Source organism: Oncorhynchus mykiss, chromosome 25 (assembly GCF_013265735.2).
Source record: "Oncorhynchus mykiss isolate Arlee chromosome 25, USDA_OmykA_1.1, whole genome shotgun sequence".
Lineage (NCBI taxonomy): Eukaryota > Metazoa > Chordata > Actinopteri > Salmoniformes > Salmonidae > Oncorhynchus > Oncorhynchus mykiss.
Genome location: NC_048589.1, coordinates 40,199,310 through 40,219,504, shown reverse-complemented (window position 1 = coordinate 40,219,504; position 20,195 = coordinate 40,199,310). Strand labels below are relative to the sequence as shown.

The window sequence follows — 20,195 nt, the reverse complement described above, 5'->3', positions numbered from 1 at the left end:
TGTATACTCACTGCATAATCACCACGTAATCGCTGCATTATCACTGCATTAACAACATGGTCACTGTGTTCGCTGCAGTATCACTGTATACTCACTGCATAATCACTACATAATCACTGCATTATCACTGCATTAACAACATGGTCACTGTATTCGCTGCAGTATCACTGTATACTCACTGCATAATCACTACATAATCACTGCATTATCACTGCATTAACAACATGGTCACTGTATTCGCTGCAGTATCACTGTATACTCACTGCATAATCACTACATAATCACTGCATTATCACTGCATTAACAACATGGTCACTGTATTCGCTGCAGTATCACTGTATACTCACTGCATAATCACTTCATAATCACTGCATTATCATTGTATTAACAACACGGTCACTGTATTCACTGCAGTATCACTGTATACGCACTGCATAATCACTGCACTATCACTGTACTAACAACATGACCACTGTATTCACTGCAGTATCACTGTATACTCACTGCATAATCACTACATAATCACTGCATTATCACTGTATTAACAACATGGTCACTGTATTCACTGCAGTATCACTGTATACTCACTGCATAATCACTACATAATCACTGCATAATCACTGTATTAACAACATGGTCACTGTATTCGCTGCAGTATCACTGTATACTCACTGCATAATCACTGCATTAACAGCATGGTCACTGTATTCACTGCAGTATCACGGCATAATCACTGCATTAACTATATTATCATTGTATTCACTGCACTATTACTGCATTCATGTGTTCTTTTCAACTGTGGGATAATATACTCTGACACATGCTTACCTATGCGTAAACAGGTCAGGTTTTGACTTAATGCGACATCATGGATCAGCTGTCTGGGTTCTCGTAATAGATCATCTGTCTGGGTTCTCGTAATAGATCAGCTGTCTGGGTTCTCGTAATAGATCAGCTGTCTGGGTTCTCGTAATAGATCATCTGTCTGGGTTCTCATAATAGATCATCTGTCTGGGTTCTCGTAATAGATCAGCTGTCTGGGTTCTCGTAATAGATCAGCTGTCTGGGTTCTCGTAATAGATCAGCTGTCTGGGTTCTCGTAATAGATCAGCTGTCTGGGTTCTCGTAATAGATCAGCTGGCTGGGTTCTCGTAATAGATCAGCTGGCTGGGTTCTCGTAATAGATCAGCTGTCTGGGTTCTCGTAATAGATCAGCTGTCTGGGTTCTCGTAATAGATCAGCTGTCTGGGTTGTCGTAATAGATCAGCTGTCTGGGTTCTCGTAATAGATCAGCTGGCTGGGTTCTCGTAATAGATCAGCTGGCTGGGTTCTCTACATTAAATTCTGAGGTTGAGAGTGCAGGTGGCTGACAAACACGATTAGCTGGTCGGTTTTCTAACCAGCAAAAGCTTCACGCTACGACAAACTGCTCCAGTCAAGAGTAGTAGGCTAACTAACACCAGTCTAATTCGGTTTATTATTTCCTTAAAGCGTTTGTTTTTATTCCTTGCTCTTTTTCAATGCAGTATCAATTATGCCTCCTAGTGTTTTTCATAGTGAAAAAGTAGGACTGAAATGACAGCCATGTTTTAGTTTGGTTTATTCTACAGAATTATATAATATATCAGTGAACAAACTTTCAAGCATGTAGACTAAATACTGGAAACCATGTAGACTAAATACTGTAAAAGAAATAGACTAAATACTGGAAACCATGTAGACTAAATACTGTAAACCAAATAGACTAAATACTGGAAACCATGTAGACTAAATACTGTAAACCATGTAGACTAAATACTGGAAACCATGTAGACTAAATACTGTAAACCAAATAGCCTAAATACTGGAAACCATGTAGACTAAATACTGGAAACCATGTAGACTAAATACTGGAAACCATGTAGACTAAATACTGGAAACCATGTAGACTAAATACTGGAAACCATGTAGACTAAATACTGGAAACCATGTAGACTAAATACTGGAAACCATGTAGACTAAATACTGGAAACCATGTAGACTAAATACTGGAAACCAAATAGACTAAATACTGGAAACCAAATAGACTAAATACTGGAAACCAAATAGACTAAATACTGGAAACCATGTAGACTAAATACTGGAAACCATGTAGACTGAATACTGTAAACCAAATAGACTAAATACTGTAAACCAAATAGACTAAATACTGTAAACCAAGTAGACTAAATACTGGAAACCATGTAGACTAAATACTGGAAACCAAATAGACTAAATACTGGCAACCATGTAGACTAAATACTGTAAACCAAATAGACTAAATACTGGAAACCATGTAGACTAAATACTGGAAACCATGTAGACTAAATACTAGAAACTATGTAGACTAAATACTTGAAACCATGTAGACTAAATACTAGAAACCATGTAGACTAAATACTTGATACCATGTAGACTAAATACTAGAAAACATGGTTGACTGGCCTTTTTTCACCTGATTCTCTCTGCAACTAAAGGAGGTACGATCTTAGAAAAAAAGGCGCTATCTTTAACCTAAAAGGGTTATTTGGCTGGCCTGACAGGAGAACCCTTTAAAGATCCCTTTTTGGTTCTAGGTAGAAACATTTTTCTTCCAGGTAGTACTCTTTTGGGTGCCATGTAGAACCCTTTCCACAGAGAGTTGGATCCCTGGATCCCAAAAGGGTTCTACCTGGAACCCTTCTACCTGGATCCCAAAGGGGTTCTACCTGGAACCCTTCTACCTGGATCCCAAAAGGGTTCTACCTGGATCCCAAAAGGGTTCTCCTATGGGGACAGCCAAAGACCCCTTATGGAACCCCTTTTTTTCTAAGCGTGTAGATGAAGCGTGTAGATGAAGCGTGTAGATAAAGCGTGTAGATGAAGCGTGTAGATGAAGCGTGTAGATGAAGCGTGTAGATGAAGCGTGTAGATGACACTGCTGGTGGGAAAACATAGTGCCCTGTAATTGCATAGTTAACACATAATGCTTAACCCAGACAATATTTCCCCCACTATTTTGCCTTCCTTTAGCATTCTTGTGTTTGCATTGCCTGCAGGTGATTATAATTCTCTAAGCTTGTCATCTCCTGTCTCCGGCGTTGACATTGAAATGATTGACAGTGTTTTCCTTTCATTGCCCCCAGGATAGCTTCCTATGGATTCATTTACATGCCTCCAAAATAATTACGCTTCGGTCTATTTTGTCGTCTCAGAAATATCACGAGCTATGGGAGAGTGAATGATATGAAGGACAGGAGTGGCAGCTTAGCATCTTGTTTCCCAGGTCCTTGGTGAAAACTGACAACTCGTCACGATAGTATTCCATTTCTTGTCATCTTTACCACTCCCTTGCGCAGCACAACTTGAAAGTCAAGTGTAATTATTAAGCATTGGTCTCTAATTGCTCTCTACATGAACTGACAAAGGGAGAATCATTTGCTCTGAAAAGTAGACATAATTGGTCATAGCCTTTGATTTGCTCAGAGGGGAGGAAAAGCAAATCATTTGTGCAAGAATATGTGCCAGGTGCTGCGATTGACTTGTAGAGAAATGCCATTGTGAAATCCCAGGACACAGTAAGTAAAAGGTGTGCTCGCTAGGTGACCATAATGATCATCAATAATTAATAGCATACAGTAGCTAGGAAGTAACAAGGATATCATCCTTTCAAGTGCAGTAGGAACTGAAAGTAGGACATTGTTGTTTTCGAATGCACTTTGAATGCACAATGATTAAAGTGACCTAGCCTGTGATTGAGACGAGACCATCACTGTCTTCTTCACTTGTACCCTGTAGGCTCCATCCTCGCCTTCCTCACCCTCGGCTAATGAGCCAAAGTATGAGAAGCGCTGGCTGGATGCAGTGTCCCTACCCTTGTTGATGGCCCGAGTCTCTAAATACAAAGCCGGAACGGATAAATTAAGGTAAGGTAATCCTGTGTGATGAAATTCACCTCTGAGGCGCACAGTTCACCAAGCGCTGCTGTTGGTTTTGCAAGCACTTTTCATTTAGGTGAAAGGTTGTAACTCCAATATCTATGCACAGGCATGCAATGTGTTAAAAGGTCAGCACTGCTGCAGGGCCCAGATGGTGAAGCCATGATAGGATGGGAAGGTTTAACTTTAATACACTGAATTGGTTCTTTTTAGAGATTTAAACAATATCAAATGAAGGCAGGAAATCCCAGGCAATGTTATTTTCATTCCTTCCTCTGCTAGATAACATGATGTAAGAGATATGGCTGTCCTCTAGATCCCTAATGGAGCTGTTATTTAGAAAGAAATAAAGTGGTAATCAATGGGTATCTTTCTTACGTAGAACTCAAATAAGTTATCGTTGTTAGTCACAACCTGATACAATATGATGCATTATGGTGCTTGTTTCTGTCAATTCCAAAGAAAAATGAACTCCATGTATGAAAAGAGTGGAAGTATAATAATTTTTTAAAAATTGTATTGATACCCATAATCACACTTTTCACGCTTAATCCTTGAAGACAAGACTAAGTGGACATATTTTATGAGAAGTAAAGCATTTCTTCAGGCATATTAATGGGAAGACTTCAAATAAACATAAGACAGAGATTGAGTATGGCTGATGCAAACAACGTCTTGATTGCAGATATTCCATTTTATGAGTTCAATCCTAATGAAGGATGATACCGGATTAGTGTTATTATCGTTAACAACGTGGCATAACTTCATTTGAATAACTGAGTGGTTATGATTAACTTTTTACCAGAATGTGTATGTAAACATGAGACATGAATCATCTGTGAACAAGATTCTTTCTCTCTCTTGTCATCATTACCCCCCACCATCTACATCATTTCCCCCACCAGCCACATAATTGTCCCTACCATCTACATCATTTCCCCCACCAGCTACATCATTATCCCTACCAACTACATCATTTCCCCCAACAGCTACATCATTATCTCTACCATCTACATCATTTCCCCCACCAGCTACATCATTATCCCTACCATCTACATCATTTCCCCCACCAGCTACATAATTATCCCTACCATCTACATCATTTACCCCACCAGCTACATCATTATCCCTACCATCTACATCATTTCCCCCACCAGCTACATCATTATCCCTACCATCTACATTATTTCCCCCACCAGCTACATAATTATCCCTACCATCTACATCATTTCCCCCACCAGCTACATCATTATCCCTACCATCTACATCATTTCCCCCACCAGCTACATCATTATCCCTACCATCTACATCATTTCCCCCACCAGCTACATCATTATCCCTACCATCTACATCATTTCCCCCACCAGCTGCATCATTATCCCTACCATCTACATCATTTCCCCCACCAGCTACATCATTATCCCTACCATCTACATCATTGTCTCCATGGTCTACATCATTATTCCATCAGCTAAATCATTATCCCCACCAGCCACATCATTATCCCACCAGTTAAATCATTATCCCACCAGCTAAATCATTATCTCCATGGTCTACATCATTATTCCATCAGCTAAATCATTATCCCCACCAGCCACATCATTATCCCACCAGTTAAATCATTATCTCCATGGTCTATATCATTATCCTCACCTACTAAATCATTATTCCTAACAGCTACATCATTATCCTCACCAGCTACATCATTATCCCACCAGCTAAATCATTATCCCACCAGTTAAAGCATTATCTCCATGGTCTACATCATTATCCTCACCTACTAAATCATTATTCCTAACAGCTATATCATTATCCCACCAGTTACATAATTATCCCACCGGCTATATCATTATCCCCACCATCTACATCAATTTTCCCACCAATTACATCATTATCCCCACCAGCTACATCCTTATATGTATATACTGCACTCAATACCATCTACTGTATCTTGCCTATGCCGCTCTGTACCATCACTCATTCATATATCTTTATGTACATATTCTTTATCCCCTTACACTTGTGTCTATAAGGTATTAGTTTTGGAATTGTTAGCTAGATTACTTGTTGGTTATTACTGCATTGTCGGAACTAGAAGCACAAGCATTTCGCTACACTTGCATTAACATCTGCTAACCATGTGTATGTGACAAATAAAATTTGATTTGATTTGATTATCCCCACCAGCTACTTCATTATCCCCACCAGCTACATCATTATCCTCACCTTCTAAATCATTATCTCCACCAGCTACATCATTATCCCACCCGCTCCCTGTCTCTATTGCTCTTATTGAAGTCTCGATTGCTCTTGACATCCCCTGAAAAAGTGTGTACAGGCAAGGAGGCCTACAAACCTGACTCAGTTACATCAGCTCTGTCAGGAATGGGCCAAAATTCACCCAAGCTTTTGGAAGGCTACCTGAAATGTTTGACCCAAGTTAAACAATTTAAAGGCAATGCTACCAAATACTAATTCAGTGTATGTAAACTTTTGACCCACTGGGAATGTGATGAAAGAAATAAAATCTGAAATAAATCATTCTCTCTACTATTATTCTAACATTTCACATCCTTAAAATAAAGTGGTGATCCTAACTGACCTAAGACAGGGAATTTTTACTAGGATTAAATGTCAGGGATTGTGAAAAACTGAGTTTAAATGTATTTGGCTAAGGTGTATGTAAACTTCCGACTTCATCTGTACTTGCATACATACATGCATACATACATACATACATACATACGTACGTATGTCCGTACATACATAAACTCAGAAAAAAAATAAACTCCCCTTTTCCAGGACCCTGTCTTTCAAAGATATTTCGTAAAAGTCCAAATAGCTTCACAGATCTTCATTGTAAAGGCTTTAAACACTGTTTCCCCTGCTTGTTCAAAGACCCCCCAAAAATAAATGAAAATGCACCTGTGGAACCGTTGTTAAGACACTAACAGCTTACAGATAGTAGGAAATTAAGGTCACAGTTATGAAAATGTAGGACACTAAAGAGGTCTTTCTACTGACTCTGAAAAACACCAAAAGACCCTGCTCATCTGCGTGAACGTGCCTTAGGCATGCTGCAAGGAGGCATGAGGACTGCAGATGTGGCCAGGGCAATAAATCGCAATGTCCGTACTGTGAGACACCTAAGTCAGCGCTCCAGGGAGACATGATGGACAGCTGATCGTCCTCGCCGTGGCAGACCACATGTAACAACCCCAGCACAGGATCGGTACATCCGAACATCACACCTGTAGGACAGGTAGAGGATTGCCAAAACAACTGCCCGAGTTACACCAGGAACACGCAATCCCTCCATCAGTGCTCAGACTGTCCACAATAGGCTGAGAGAGGCTGGACTGAGGACTTGTAGGCTTGTTGTAAGGCGGGTCCTCACCAGACATCACCGGCAACAACGTCACCTATAGGCACAAACCCACCGTCGCTGGACCAGACAGGACTGGCAAAAAGTGCTCTTCACTGACGAGTCGCGGTTTTGTCTCACCAGGGGTGATGGTCGGATTCGCGTTTATTGTCGAACGAATGAGCGTTACACCAAGGCCTGTACTCTGGAGCGGGATCTATTTGGAGGTGGAGGGTCCGTCATGGTCTGGGGCGGTGTGTCACAGCATCATTGGACTGAGCTTGTTGTCATTGCAGACAATCTCAACGCTGTGCGTTACAGGGATGACATCCTGCTCCCTCATGTGGTACCCTTCCTGCAGGCTCATCCTGACCCTCAGCATGACAAGGCCACCAGCCATGCTGTTAATTCTGTGCATGATTTCCTGCAAGACAGGAATGTCAGTGTTCTGCCATTGCCAGCGAAGGGTCTGGATCTCAACGGCCAAGACAGAGACAGTCTGGGTTTTAGAGGACCAAGACAGAGACAGTCTGGGTTTTAGAGGACCAAGACAGAGACAGTCTGGGTTTTAGAGGACCAAGACAGAGACAGTCTGGGTTTTAGAGGACCAAGACAGAGACAGTCTGGGTTTCTGAGGACCAAGACAGAGACAGTCTGGGTTTCTGAGGACCAAGACAGAGCAGTCTGGGTTTTTGAGGACCAAGACAGAGACAGTCTGGGTTTTAGAGGACCAAGACAGAGACAGTCTGGGTTTTAGAGGACCACGCTGCAGTGTGCTGATAGTTGAAGCAGAACATTCCACTATCCAGGCAATCTCAGAAACAAGTCAAGCAGACAGAGTAAAGCTGTATCTATCACTGCGGCTTGCATTCATTCAGATAATGTTATCTCCAAACGGTTGTTTTATATGTTTTGATCTCTCTCTTCATATATATTCTCACTGCATTTTATATAGGGCAATTTACACGTGCACCCTACCCTACACATCAAGAGGATTTGTACTTAACTTTACAATTGAGCATCCCTCAGTCTGCACTCAGTGGAACAAAGATTTATAACAAGCCAATTGTACACTTGCATTGCATATTATTAAGGGCGTTTTCAACAGAAGAACCAAGGTTTCCTAAAGGATCTTTGTAACATTGTAACACGATGTCTGAGTTTCAGGGAGAGTGTGTGCAAGCTCTGGTTATTTTAATCATTGATTGCAGTGCTTTCATAATTCTCTACGTTGTCCTCATGTTTCTCAACATCCCTCTATAGAAGATTCTCCTCAAATCAAAATCAAATCAAATGTATTTATAAAGCCCTTCTTACATCAGCTGATGTCTCAAAGTGCTGTACAGAAACCCAGCCTAAAACCCCAACCAGCAAGCACTGCAGGTGTAGAAGCACGGTATATCCTCAAATTTCTCTTCTCAACATCCCCCTACAGAACATTCTCCTCAAATTTCTCTTCTCAACATCCCCCTACAGAACATTATCCTCATATTTCTCAACATCCCTCTATAGAACATTCTCCTCATATTTCTCTTCTCAACATCCCTCTATAGAACATTCTCCTCATATTTCTCTTCTCAACATCCCCTTCAGAACATTCTCCTCATATTTCTCTTCTCAACATCCCTCTATAGAACATTCTCCTCATATTTATCTTCTCAACATCCCTCTATAGAACATTCTCCTCATATTTCTCTTCTCAACATCCCCCTACAGAACATTCTCCTCATATTTCTCTTCTCAACATCCCCCTACAGAACATTCTCCTCATATTTCTCTTCTCAACATCCCCTACAGAACATTATCCTCATATTTCTCTTCTCAACATCCCCCTACAGAACATTCTCCTCATATTTCTCTTCTCAACATCCCTCTATAGAACATTATCATCATGTTTCTCAACATCCCTCTACAGAACATTCTCCTCATATTTCTCTTCTCAACATCCCGTACAGAACATTCTCCTCATATTTCTCTTCTCAACATCCCGTACAGAACATTCTCCTCATATTTCTCAACATCCCCTTCAGAACATTCTCCTCATATTTCTCAACATCCCTCTATAGAACATTCTCCTCATATTTCTCTTCTCAACATCCCTCTATAGAACATTCTCCTCATATTTCTCTTCTCAACATCCCTCTATAGAACATTCTCCTCATATTTCTCTTCTCAACATCCCCTTCAGAACATTCTCCTCATATTTCTCAACATCCCGTACAGAACATTCTCCTCATATTTCTCAACATCCCGTACAGAACATTCTCCTCATATTTCTCAACATCCCGTACAGAACATTCTCCTCATATTTCTCAACATCCCGTACAGAACATTCTCCTCATATTTCTCGACATCCCTCTATAGAACATTCTCCTCGTATTTCTCAACATCCCCTTCAGAACATATTCACTGCTGGATGTCCAACACTTCATCCCAGCCTATGGAGAGTTTGCTTAACATTTGACACTTTTCAAGATCTGTGTGATAAATGTGATTGCCTAACCGTCAGAGAAAAGCTGTTTTGATGGCATCGTCATGTTCAATGCTGTTTTTGTTTTAAAACTATTGACAGTTGTTTCTAAGTCTAATTGATCTGGAGTGTTTTTCAAATGCACAAAAAAATGAAATGGTAACAAGCGTCACCTTTAAATATAAATGATGAAAGGGATTCGATGCACCTGTACGCCATTTTACCCTGCCGGTGTCCTTATCGGTGACATGCAACAAACGATGATGTACTTTGAAACCGAGCTGTAATTTGCAACCATCTGATATTCTGATTTTGCGCTTGCTCCTGAAGTCATTCGGGTGTGCTGTGGCCATTACATATGCAATCAAATATCTCAGAATTAAGTCTTTTTTTTTTTTTTTTCTCTATACTTTTCTCTCTCTAGTAAAGTGTGGAGTGCATTGTAAAGATCAGCCAAAATAAAGGCTATAACGCTACAGAATGTGGAATCTGTTTAAGAGTGTATATGTACTTGTTCAGGGCTCTGTATTTCCTTAATTCTCTATGTTAGTTGCTATGGTTATCGAATGCAGGTGAACTGTAATGTTAATTAGCATCGTAACACTGCCTGTCCTCACTTCAGTGAAAGAAACAGCTTGGTTTAAAGGTTTTCCACTCTGACCATTCTAGTTCAAAAAAAGTGCTTTTAACTGTACAGTACTGTACATCTCTAACCTGAACGTTCGTACCCCCTCCAGGTCGAACAGCTTTGAAGTCTGCGCCTTAGATGGAACGAGCATCAATATTCTACAATTTTGCACTGCAGCAGAAAGCACTGACTGGCTTCAAGCAATATCAACCAATATCAGTGATTTGACACTGGAGAATGTAAGTCTACTGTATAACCAGGTAAAAATGTATTATTTTAAATTTTTTTATCCAGATACAGATTGAATGGACAGGATCAAGGGCCAAAGCACAAGTAACTCAACAGAAGATGTGTGCTAAAATCCCAGGGGTATCCGAATTTTTGAATTCCATTCTCATTAGAATGTGATGCCTATTATTAATGTCCTCTCCTTCTCTTCTAGAAAATAGGTATTCATGGGCATAATGAATTAGTGCCTTGTAGTAATCCATCATTAATACTCTCACGTGATCGCTAGCGTTTAGCTATCTCATTTCCATTATTCCCTGTTGATTAGTACACTGATGATCTATCACTATGTGTCGCTAAGGATCCAGAAAGGCTGCTCTGAGCTACACAACTACACAGCTGCTCTTTTTTCTAAAGTAGGATTCATTCAGTCGTGCGTCACCTGATTATGGATGAGTAGTCGGATGGATGAGTAGTCGGATGGATGAGTAGTCGGATGGATGAGTAGTCGGATGGCGAAACGTTCATTCAGCATGTAATTGTGAGAGGAGCTGGTGAAGCAGAACTCCTGACTTTTATTGTGGTGACCAACAACCTAGAAATAGACTGTGACATCCTAATGGGTCCTGGCATGTTCATCAACAGAGAATGACTTGATATGATACTGCAGCTGACTTGCAGCTTGCTTATTAGAACGTCAGTTGTTGTTGATTTGACCATGCCACAGTATCAGTCTCAGTAAAATATAAGAGCTAGTCTGACCATGCCACGGTATCAGTAAAGTATAAGAGCTGGTCTGACCATGCCACAGTATCAGTAAAGTATAAGAGCTGGTCTGACCATGCCACAGTATCAGTAAAGTATAAGAGCTGGTCTGACCATGCCACGGTATCAGTAAAGTATAAGAGCTGGTCTGACCATGCCACAGTATCAGTAAAGTATAAGAGCTAGTCTGACCATGCCACAGTATCAGTAAAGTATAAGAGCTAGTCTGACCATTCACAGTATCAGTAAAGTATAAGAGCTGGTCTGACCATGCCACAGTATCAGTAAAGTATAAGAGCTGGTCTGACCATGCCACGGTATCAGTAAAGTATAAGAGCTGGTCTGACCATGCCACGGTATCAGTAAAGTATAAGAGCTAGTCTGACCATGCCACGGTATCAGTAAAGTATAAGAGCTAGTCTGACCATGCCACGGTATCAGTAAAGTATAAGAGCTAGTCTGACCATGCCACAGTATCAGTAAAGTATAAGAGCTGGTCTGACCATGCCACAGTATCAGTAAAGTATAAGAACTAGTCTGACCATGCCACAGTATCAGTAAAGTATAAGAGCTAGTTTGACCATGCCACAGTATCAGTAAAGTATAAGAGCTAGTCTGACCATGCCACAGTATCAGTAAAGTATAAGAGCTGGTCTGACCATGCCACGGTATCAGTAAAGTATAAGAGCTAGTCTGACCATGCCACGGTATCAGTAAAGTATAAGAGCTAGTCTGACCATTCACAGTATCAGTAAAGTATAAGAGCTGGTCTGACCATGCCACAGTATCAGTAAAGTATAAGAGCTAGTCTGACCATGCCACGGTATCAGTAAAGTATAAGAGCTAGTCTGACCATGCCACGGTATCAGTAAAGTATAAGAGCTGGTCTGACCATGCCACGGTATCAGTAAATTATAAGAGCTGGTCTGACCATGCCACAGTATCAGTAAATTATAAGAGCTGGTCTGACCATGCCACCGTAGCAGCATGGGATTTGTTATAAAGTTATAAAGTTCTGTGTGGTTTCATTGCATCCAATGTCAGTGTCCACAGTAAGATAACACAAGGAGTGCGCCTGTGGATTTGCCAGCTCTAACGCAGTTCCACTTAAAATTGCAATCCCTTGTTTTCTCCTCTAACAGATGAAAATGATTAACAGATATTGCTCTCCGGATGATCAGGTATGTCCTCACCCCATGAGCTATACGTATCTTCGTCTATAGCTATCTTCATCTATAGCTATCTATAGCTGTCTACATCTATAGCTATCTTCATCTATAGCTATCTATAGCTGTCTACATCTATAGCTATCTTCATCTATAGCTATCTATAGCTGTATACATCTATAGCTATCTATAGCTATCTACATCTATAGCTATCTTCATCTACAGCTATTTATAGCTATCTTCATCTACAGCTATCTATAGCTATCTTCATCTATAGCTATCTATAGCTGTCTACATCTATAGCTATCTTCATCTACAGCTATTTATAGCTATCTTCATCTACAGCTATCTATAGCTATCTTCATCTATAGCTATCTATAGCTGTATACATCTATAGCTATCTTCATCTACAGCTATCTATAGCTATCTTCATCTACAGCTATCTATAGCTATCTTCATCTATAGCTATCTATAGCTGTCTACATCTATAGCTATCTTCATCTACAGCTATTTATAGCTATCTTCATCTACAGCTATCTATAGCTATCTTCATCTATAGCTATCTATAGCTGTATACATCTATAGCTATCTTCATCTACAGCTATCTATAGCTATCTTCATCTACAGCTATCTATAGCTATCTACATCTATAGCTATCTTCATCTATAGCTATCTATAGCTGTCTACATCTATAGCTATCTTCATCTACAGCTATCTATAGCTATCTTCATCTATAGCTGTCTATAGCTGTCTACATCTATAGCTATCTTCATCTATAGCTATTTATAGCTATCTTCATCTACAGCTATCTATAGCTATCTTCATCTATAGCTATCTATAGCTATCTACATCTATAGCTATCTTCATCTACAGCTATTTATAGCTATCTTCATCTACAGCTATCTATAGCTATCTTCATCTATAGCTATCTATAGCTGTCTACATCTATAGCTATCTTCATCTACAGCTATTTATAGCTATCTTCATCTACAGCTATCTATAGCTATCTTCATCTATAGCTATCTATAGCTGTATACATCTATAGCTATCTTCATCTACAGCTATCTATAGCTATATTCATCTATAGCTATCTATAGCTGTCTACATCTATAGCTATCTTCATCTATAGCTATTTATAGCTATCTTCATCTACAGCTATCTATAGCTATCTTCATCTATAGCTATCTATAGCTGTATACATCTATAGCTATCTTCATCTATAGCTATTTATAGCTATCTTCATCTACAGCTATCTTCATCTATAGATATCTATAGCTGTCTACATCTATAGCTATCTTCATCTATAGCTATCTTCATCTACAGCTATCTATAGCTATCTTCATCTATAGCTATCTATAGCTGTATACATCTATAGCTGTATACATCTATAGCTATCTTCATCTACAGCTATCTTCATTTATAGCTATCTTCATCTATAGCTAAATTGATCTATAACTATCTTTAACTATAACTATTGTCATCTGTAACTATGTTCATCAAACTCAGCAAAAATAAATGTCAACTGTGTTTATTTTCAGCAAACTTAACATGTGTAAATATTTGAATGAATGCAGGTGTAGAAGCACGGTGGCAAGGAAAAACTCCCTAGAAAGGCCAAAACCTAGGAAGAAACCTAGAGAGGAACCAGGCTATGAGGGGTGGCCAGTCCTCTTCTGGCTGTGCCGGGTGGAGATTATAACAGAACATGGCCAAGATGTCTAAATGTTCGTAAATTACCAGCCTTTCTAGGGAGTTTTTCCTAGCCACCGTGCTTCTACACCTGCATTGCTTGCTGTTTGGGGTTTTAGGCTGGGTTTCTGTACAGCACTTTGAGATATCAACTGATGTACGAAGGGCTATATAAATAAATTTGATTTGATTATGTTGGGATGTACCGATCCTATGCAGGAGTTGTTACATGTGGTCTGTCACTGCAAGGATGATCAGCTGTCCGTCATGTCTCCCTGTAGCGCTGTCTTAGCCGTCTCACAGTACAGACATTGCAATTTATTGCCCTGGCCACATCTGCAGTCCTCATGCCTCCTTGCAGCATGCTTGAGGCACGTTCACGCAGATGAGCAGGGACCCTGGGCATTTTCGTTTTTTTTTTTTTCAGAGTCAATAGAAAGGCCTCTTTAGTGTCCTAAGTTTTCATAACTGTGACCTTAATTGCCTACCGTCTGTAAGCTGTTAGTGTCTTAACGACAGTTCCACAGGTGCATGTTCATTAATTGCTTATGGGTCTTTGAACAAGCATGGGAAACAATGTTATTAAACCCTTTACAATGAAGATCTGTGAAGTTATTTGGATTTTAACAAATGATCTTTGAAATACAGGATCCTGAAAAAGGGATGTTTCTTTTTTTGCTGAGTTTCTAACTCTGTAACTATAGCTACAGTTGAAGTTGGAAGTTTACAAACATCTTAGCCAAATACATTTAAACTCTGTTTTTCACAATTCCTGACATTTAATCCTAGTAAAAATTCCCTGTCTTAGGTCAGTTATGATCACCACTTTATTTTAAGAATGTGAAATGTCAGAATAATAGTATAGAGAATGATTTATTTAAGCTTTTATTTCTTTCATCACATTCCCAGTGGGTCAGAAGTTTACATACACTCACTTAGTACTTGGTAGCAATTGCCTTTAAATTGTTTAACTTGGGTCAAATGTTACGGGTAGCCTTCCACAAGCTTGCCACAATAAATTGGGTGAATTTTGGCCCATTCCTTCTGACAGAGGTGGTGTAACTCAGTCAGGTTTGTAGGCCTCCTTGCTCGCACACGCTTTTTCAGTTCTGCCCACAAATGTTCTATTGGATTGAGGTCAGGGCTTTGTGATGGCCACTCCAATACCTTTACTTTGTTGTCCTTAAGCTATTTTGCCACAACTTTGGAAGTGTGCTTGGGGTCATTGTCCATTTGGAAGACCCCGCGACCAAGCTTTAACTTCTTGACTGATGCCTTGAGATGTTGCTTCAATATATCCACATAATTTTCCTGTCTCATGAAGCCATCTATTTTGTGAAGTGCACCAGTCCCTCCAGCAGCAAAGCACCCCCACAACATGATACTGCCACCCCCGTGCTTCACAGTTGGGATGGTGTTCCTTGGCTTGCAAGCCTCTCCCTTTTTCCTCCAAACATAAGGATGGTCATTATGGCCAAACAGTTCTATTTTTGTCTCATCAGACCAGAGGACATTTCTCCAAAAAGTACGATCTTTGTCCCCATGTGAAGTTGCAAACCGTAGTCTGGCTTTTTTATGGCGGTTAAGGAGCAGTGGCTTCTTCCTAGCTGAGCGGCCTTTCAGGTTATGTTGATATAGGACTCGTTTTACTGTGGATATAGATGCTTTTGTACCAGTTTCCTCCAGCATCTTCACAATGTCCTTTGTTGTTGTTCTGGGATTGATTTGCACTTTTCGCACCAAAGTACGTTCATCTTTAGGAGACAGAACGCGTCTCCTTCCTGAGCTGTATGATGGCTATGTGGTCCCATTGTGTTTATACTTGGGTACTATTGTTTTTAATGATGTCAATTAGCCTATCAGAAGCTTCTAAAGCCATGACATCACTTTCTGGAATTTTCCAAGCTGTTTAAAGGCACACTCAACTTAGTGAATGTAAACTTCTGACCCACTGGAATTGTGATACAGTGAATTATAAGTGAAATAATCTTTCTGTAAACAATTGTTGGGAAAATGACTTGTGTCATGCACAAAGTAGATGTCCTAACCGACTTGCCAAAAACTATAGTTTGTTAACAAGACATTTGTGGAGTGGTTGAAAAACGTGTTTTAATGTCTCCAACCTGGGTGTATGTAAACTTCCGACTTCATCTGTATCTTTAATAAAGACAGATCCACTCATAGCATATTGGTTCATTAAAAATAACACAAAAAAAATGCAACCGAATGGATTTTCATCCCTTGAACCTTGCCTCTGCAGATTGTCCACATGGGTTGGGTGTGTGGAAACCCGCATCCTGATGATGCTGCTCCATCCAGTACCTTCAAGTTCCTGGCATTGAGAGGCCCTTGGCTCTACATCTTCAGGAGTCCTCCTGTACGAACCTCTCATTGATTTCCTCCTCATCCATTAACTGTTCAGGAGTCCAAGGATTTACACGTTCAGATTTTATTCCACCATGATAGTCCATTAAATTTTCCTTTAGCCGGGAGCATGTTGGTGGGCTATGCTCAGTGTGTAGCTACAGTTCAGGTTATTCTGTGGTGGGCTACGCTCAGTGTGTAGCTACAGTTCAGGTTATTCTGTGGTGGGCTACGCTCAGTGTGTAGCTACAGTTCAGGTTATTCTGTGGTGGGCTACGCTCAGTGTGTAGCTACAGTTCAGGTTATTCTGTGGTGGGCTACGCTCAGTGTGTAGCTACAGTTCAGGTTATTCTGTGGTGAGCTACGCTCAGTGTGTAGCTACAGTTCAGGTTATTCTGTGGTGGGCTACGCTCAGTGTGTAGCTACAGTTCAGGTTATTCTGTGGTGGGCTACGCTCAGTGTGTAGCTACAGTTCAGGTTATTCTGTGGTGGGCTACGCTCAGTGTGTAGCTACAGTTCAGGTTATTCTGTGGTGGGCTACGCTCAGTGTGTAGCTACAGTTCAGGTTATTCTGTGGTGGGCTACGCTCAGTGTGTAGCTACAGTTCAGGTTATTCTGGATCTTTTCATTCCTGCTTTTACAATTACATCGTCTATTTCTGAAATGAGTTTTGACCCCGAACCACCGACAATACAAATCATGGGTATTGAAACCATGTAATTGTCTTCCCAAGGTTAGGTTATTTGATTGGGTAAGATGGGTTAATGTAGAGCTTCCAAATGACGTTTGTCAGGCACACTATGTGTTGGTTCATTTACTGTGGTTCAAAGTGTCTTAAATCCTGTCTGTAAGACATTACATTGATGAGAAGATGAAGGCTTATAATATACTCTCACTTTTGTCGTCCCCCCCCCATCTCAGGTTAGTGCAACTGACTGGGGACAAGCTGAAACCCTGTATATCCTTTATGAGGTTCTGTTCAAGGTTCACAAGGTACTTTCAAAATTCGCATGCAGAATAAGATACTAGGATCGACTGTCGGCGGAATTTGAATTATGTGCATGTTACTCTAAATTTCGCGTGGATCATGTGTTGATGTAGATCTGCACCAGTTACTCATATAGAAGGCTGTTCATATCAAGTTAAAATATGGTTCCCAGTGAATAGAACTGATGATTATGATGATGTTGGATGTGGTGTTGTAGCTGTGGATGGCAGAGGACTGTTGGATCCAGGCCAAGTTCTACCTTGGCCTCCAGCAGGATGAGGAGCTGCAGGACGGAGAGCCTTTCTGTTTCAGTATCCTGGTCGGCCACGGCCAGAGTCACACCTTCAGTGTGGAGATGACCTCTGACCTCTCCGTGTGGGAGAAGTCCTTCCAAAGAGCCGTCTTCATGGAGGTGCAGAGAGTCGGGGTAAGTGGAGAACAGCAAAGTGGTTTGTTTGGAAATGACGTGATGCTTGGGGGTTCTTAGAAGTAGTGCTGAGATATGACTGACATTTTGCTAATTTTGAACTGGGCCACATTCCCCAGAGAGCCTTCATAGTGTTATCACACATTGAAAAATGTTAACTGCAGCGAAATACAGTGCCAACCCAGTGGGAACACCACATCATTCCAGAGTGGATTACTGGGTAATAATAGGTTGAGTCGTTGATCAATGAGAAATAATTCAAGTTTAAGAACAAGACTAAATCAAATCTAACTTTAAATTAACTTTCACAGAAAGTTTGAGTTGATTTGCTCCTATTCTTTATCTTCAATTGTTGGTTGAGGTGGAGACGTGAATCCAACATATCAATTATTCATTTAAATGATATATGAGTGATATGGTGTTGTGAGTGATATGGTGTTGTGAGTGATATGGTGTTGTGAGTGATATGGTGTTGTGAGTGATAAGGTGTTGTGAGTGATATGGTGTTGTGAGTGATATGGTGTTGTGAGTGATAAGGTGTTGTGAGTGATATGGTGTTGTGAGTGATATGGTGTTGTGAGAGATATGGTGTTGTGAGTGATATGGTGTTGTGAGTGATAGGGTGTTGTGAGTGATATGGTGTTGTGAGTGATAAGGTGTTGTGAGTGATATGGTGTTGTGAGTGATATGGTGTTGTGAGAGATATGGTGTTGTGAGTGATATGGTGTTGTGAGTGATATGGTGTTGTGAGTGATAGGGTGTTGTGAGTGATATGGTGTTGTGAGTGATATGGTGTTGTGAGAGATATGGTGTTGTGAGTGATATGGTGTTGTGAGTGATATGGTGTTGTGAGTGATAGGGTGTTGTGAGTGATAAGGTGTTGTGAGTGATAGGGTGTTGTGAGTGATATGGTGTTGTGAGTGATATGGTGTTGTGAGTGATATGGTGTTGTGAGTGATATGGTGTTGTGAGTGATATGGTGTTGTGAGTGATATGGTGTTGTGAGTGATATGGTGTTGTGAGTGATATGGTGTTGTGAGTGATATGGTGTTGTGAGTGATATGGTGTTGTGAGTGATATGGTGTTGTGAGTGATAGGGTGTTGTGAGTGATATGGCGTTGTGAGTGATATGGCGTTGTGAGTGATATGGCGTTGTGAGTGATATGGTGTGGTATTGGTATGTGGTATGGTCACATTTCTTTTGCTCTCTGTTAAACCTACCCTGTGGAATGACTTTGACAGGAAGAGTGAATCTATTTTTTTTTTATTTTTTTTCCCAGTGTAGATTTGCTCAACAATCACTCTCACGATAGCACATTGGTAAGAGCCAAGTGTCATAGCTGGGACAAGGGACAAGTGTCATAGCTGAGCAGGGCCTGATTAAAATCCTGAATAGAAGACCAAAGGACATCTGTAGATACATCATTTGTCCAGTAGGAGGTGCTTCCCAGTCTATTGTTTTATTCTTCTTCTGATCGTGGATATACTGTAACGTTGAAGACAAGACATTGTTTTAAAGGTACAAATTCAACATATTTTAAACAAAGTTTGTCTATGTTGAAATGTGGTTACCAATGATGACATTATCCCGTGGTTGAAATTTCACCCTCAAAAAAAAAAACAGTTAACTTTTTTATTTTTATTTTTTAAATCCAATGTATTTTCCATGTAGATTCCACGTCATGTTGACCGATTACGTTGAAACAACATTGATTCAACCAGTTTGTGCCTGGTGGGAATTCATTAAATTCAGCAATGCATTCATTTTTATAATCTCTTAATTTTAGTGGATTATTCAAGAGAAGTACTCAGAGTTCACGTGACAAAGCTTTGCAAAATGTATGTCACTATGAGGAAGAACATACTTAATGCATTTTTTTTGGGGGGGGGGGGGGGGCACGATACAACTGCTAGAGGCTATGTGATAGTTTTTTTATGGAAACTTTAATTTGTCCAAGTAGGTGACATTTCCAAGATACAAAGTGGATTTTAATTACTGATCCAGGGCTGCTTTTAATTTCTCTGACAAGGAAATCAATTGCACAGAGAATTGGAAGACGGCAGTTTCTTTTCACGGTTTGTTCTTTTTGAAAACATTAGTGTTAGTTTAATAAAATGTAGCTTAAAGGGATCTAAAGAATTAGTCCTCACCTCATTGAACCATTAAATTG

General features: G+C 40.2%; 1 protein-coding gene across 1 annotated transcript in view; it reads left to right on the top strand.

Annotated features, from left to right (window-relative positions):
• Positions 1 to 20,195, top strand: part of LOC110505924 (gamma-2-syntrophin-like) — a gene marked incomplete at its 5' end in the record, with an annotated part of 59,636 nt that overhangs the window by 16,986 nt on the left and 22,455 nt on the right. Inside the window, 6 exons of the mRNA XM_036962738.1 lie at positions 3,796 to 3,923; positions 10,507 to 10,636; positions 12,533 to 12,571; positions 16,506 to 16,622; positions 17,531 to 17,602; positions 17,815 to 18,024. Of these exons, the coding sequence (XP_036818633.1) occupies positions 3,796 to 3,923; positions 10,507 to 10,636; positions 12,533 to 12,571; positions 16,506 to 16,622; positions 17,531 to 17,602; positions 17,815 to 18,024 (696 nt within the window). The remainder of the gene's footprint in view (positions 1 to 3,795; positions 3,924 to 10,506; positions 10,637 to 12,532; positions 12,572 to 16,505; positions 16,623 to 17,530; positions 17,603 to 17,814; positions 18,025 to 20,195) is intronic.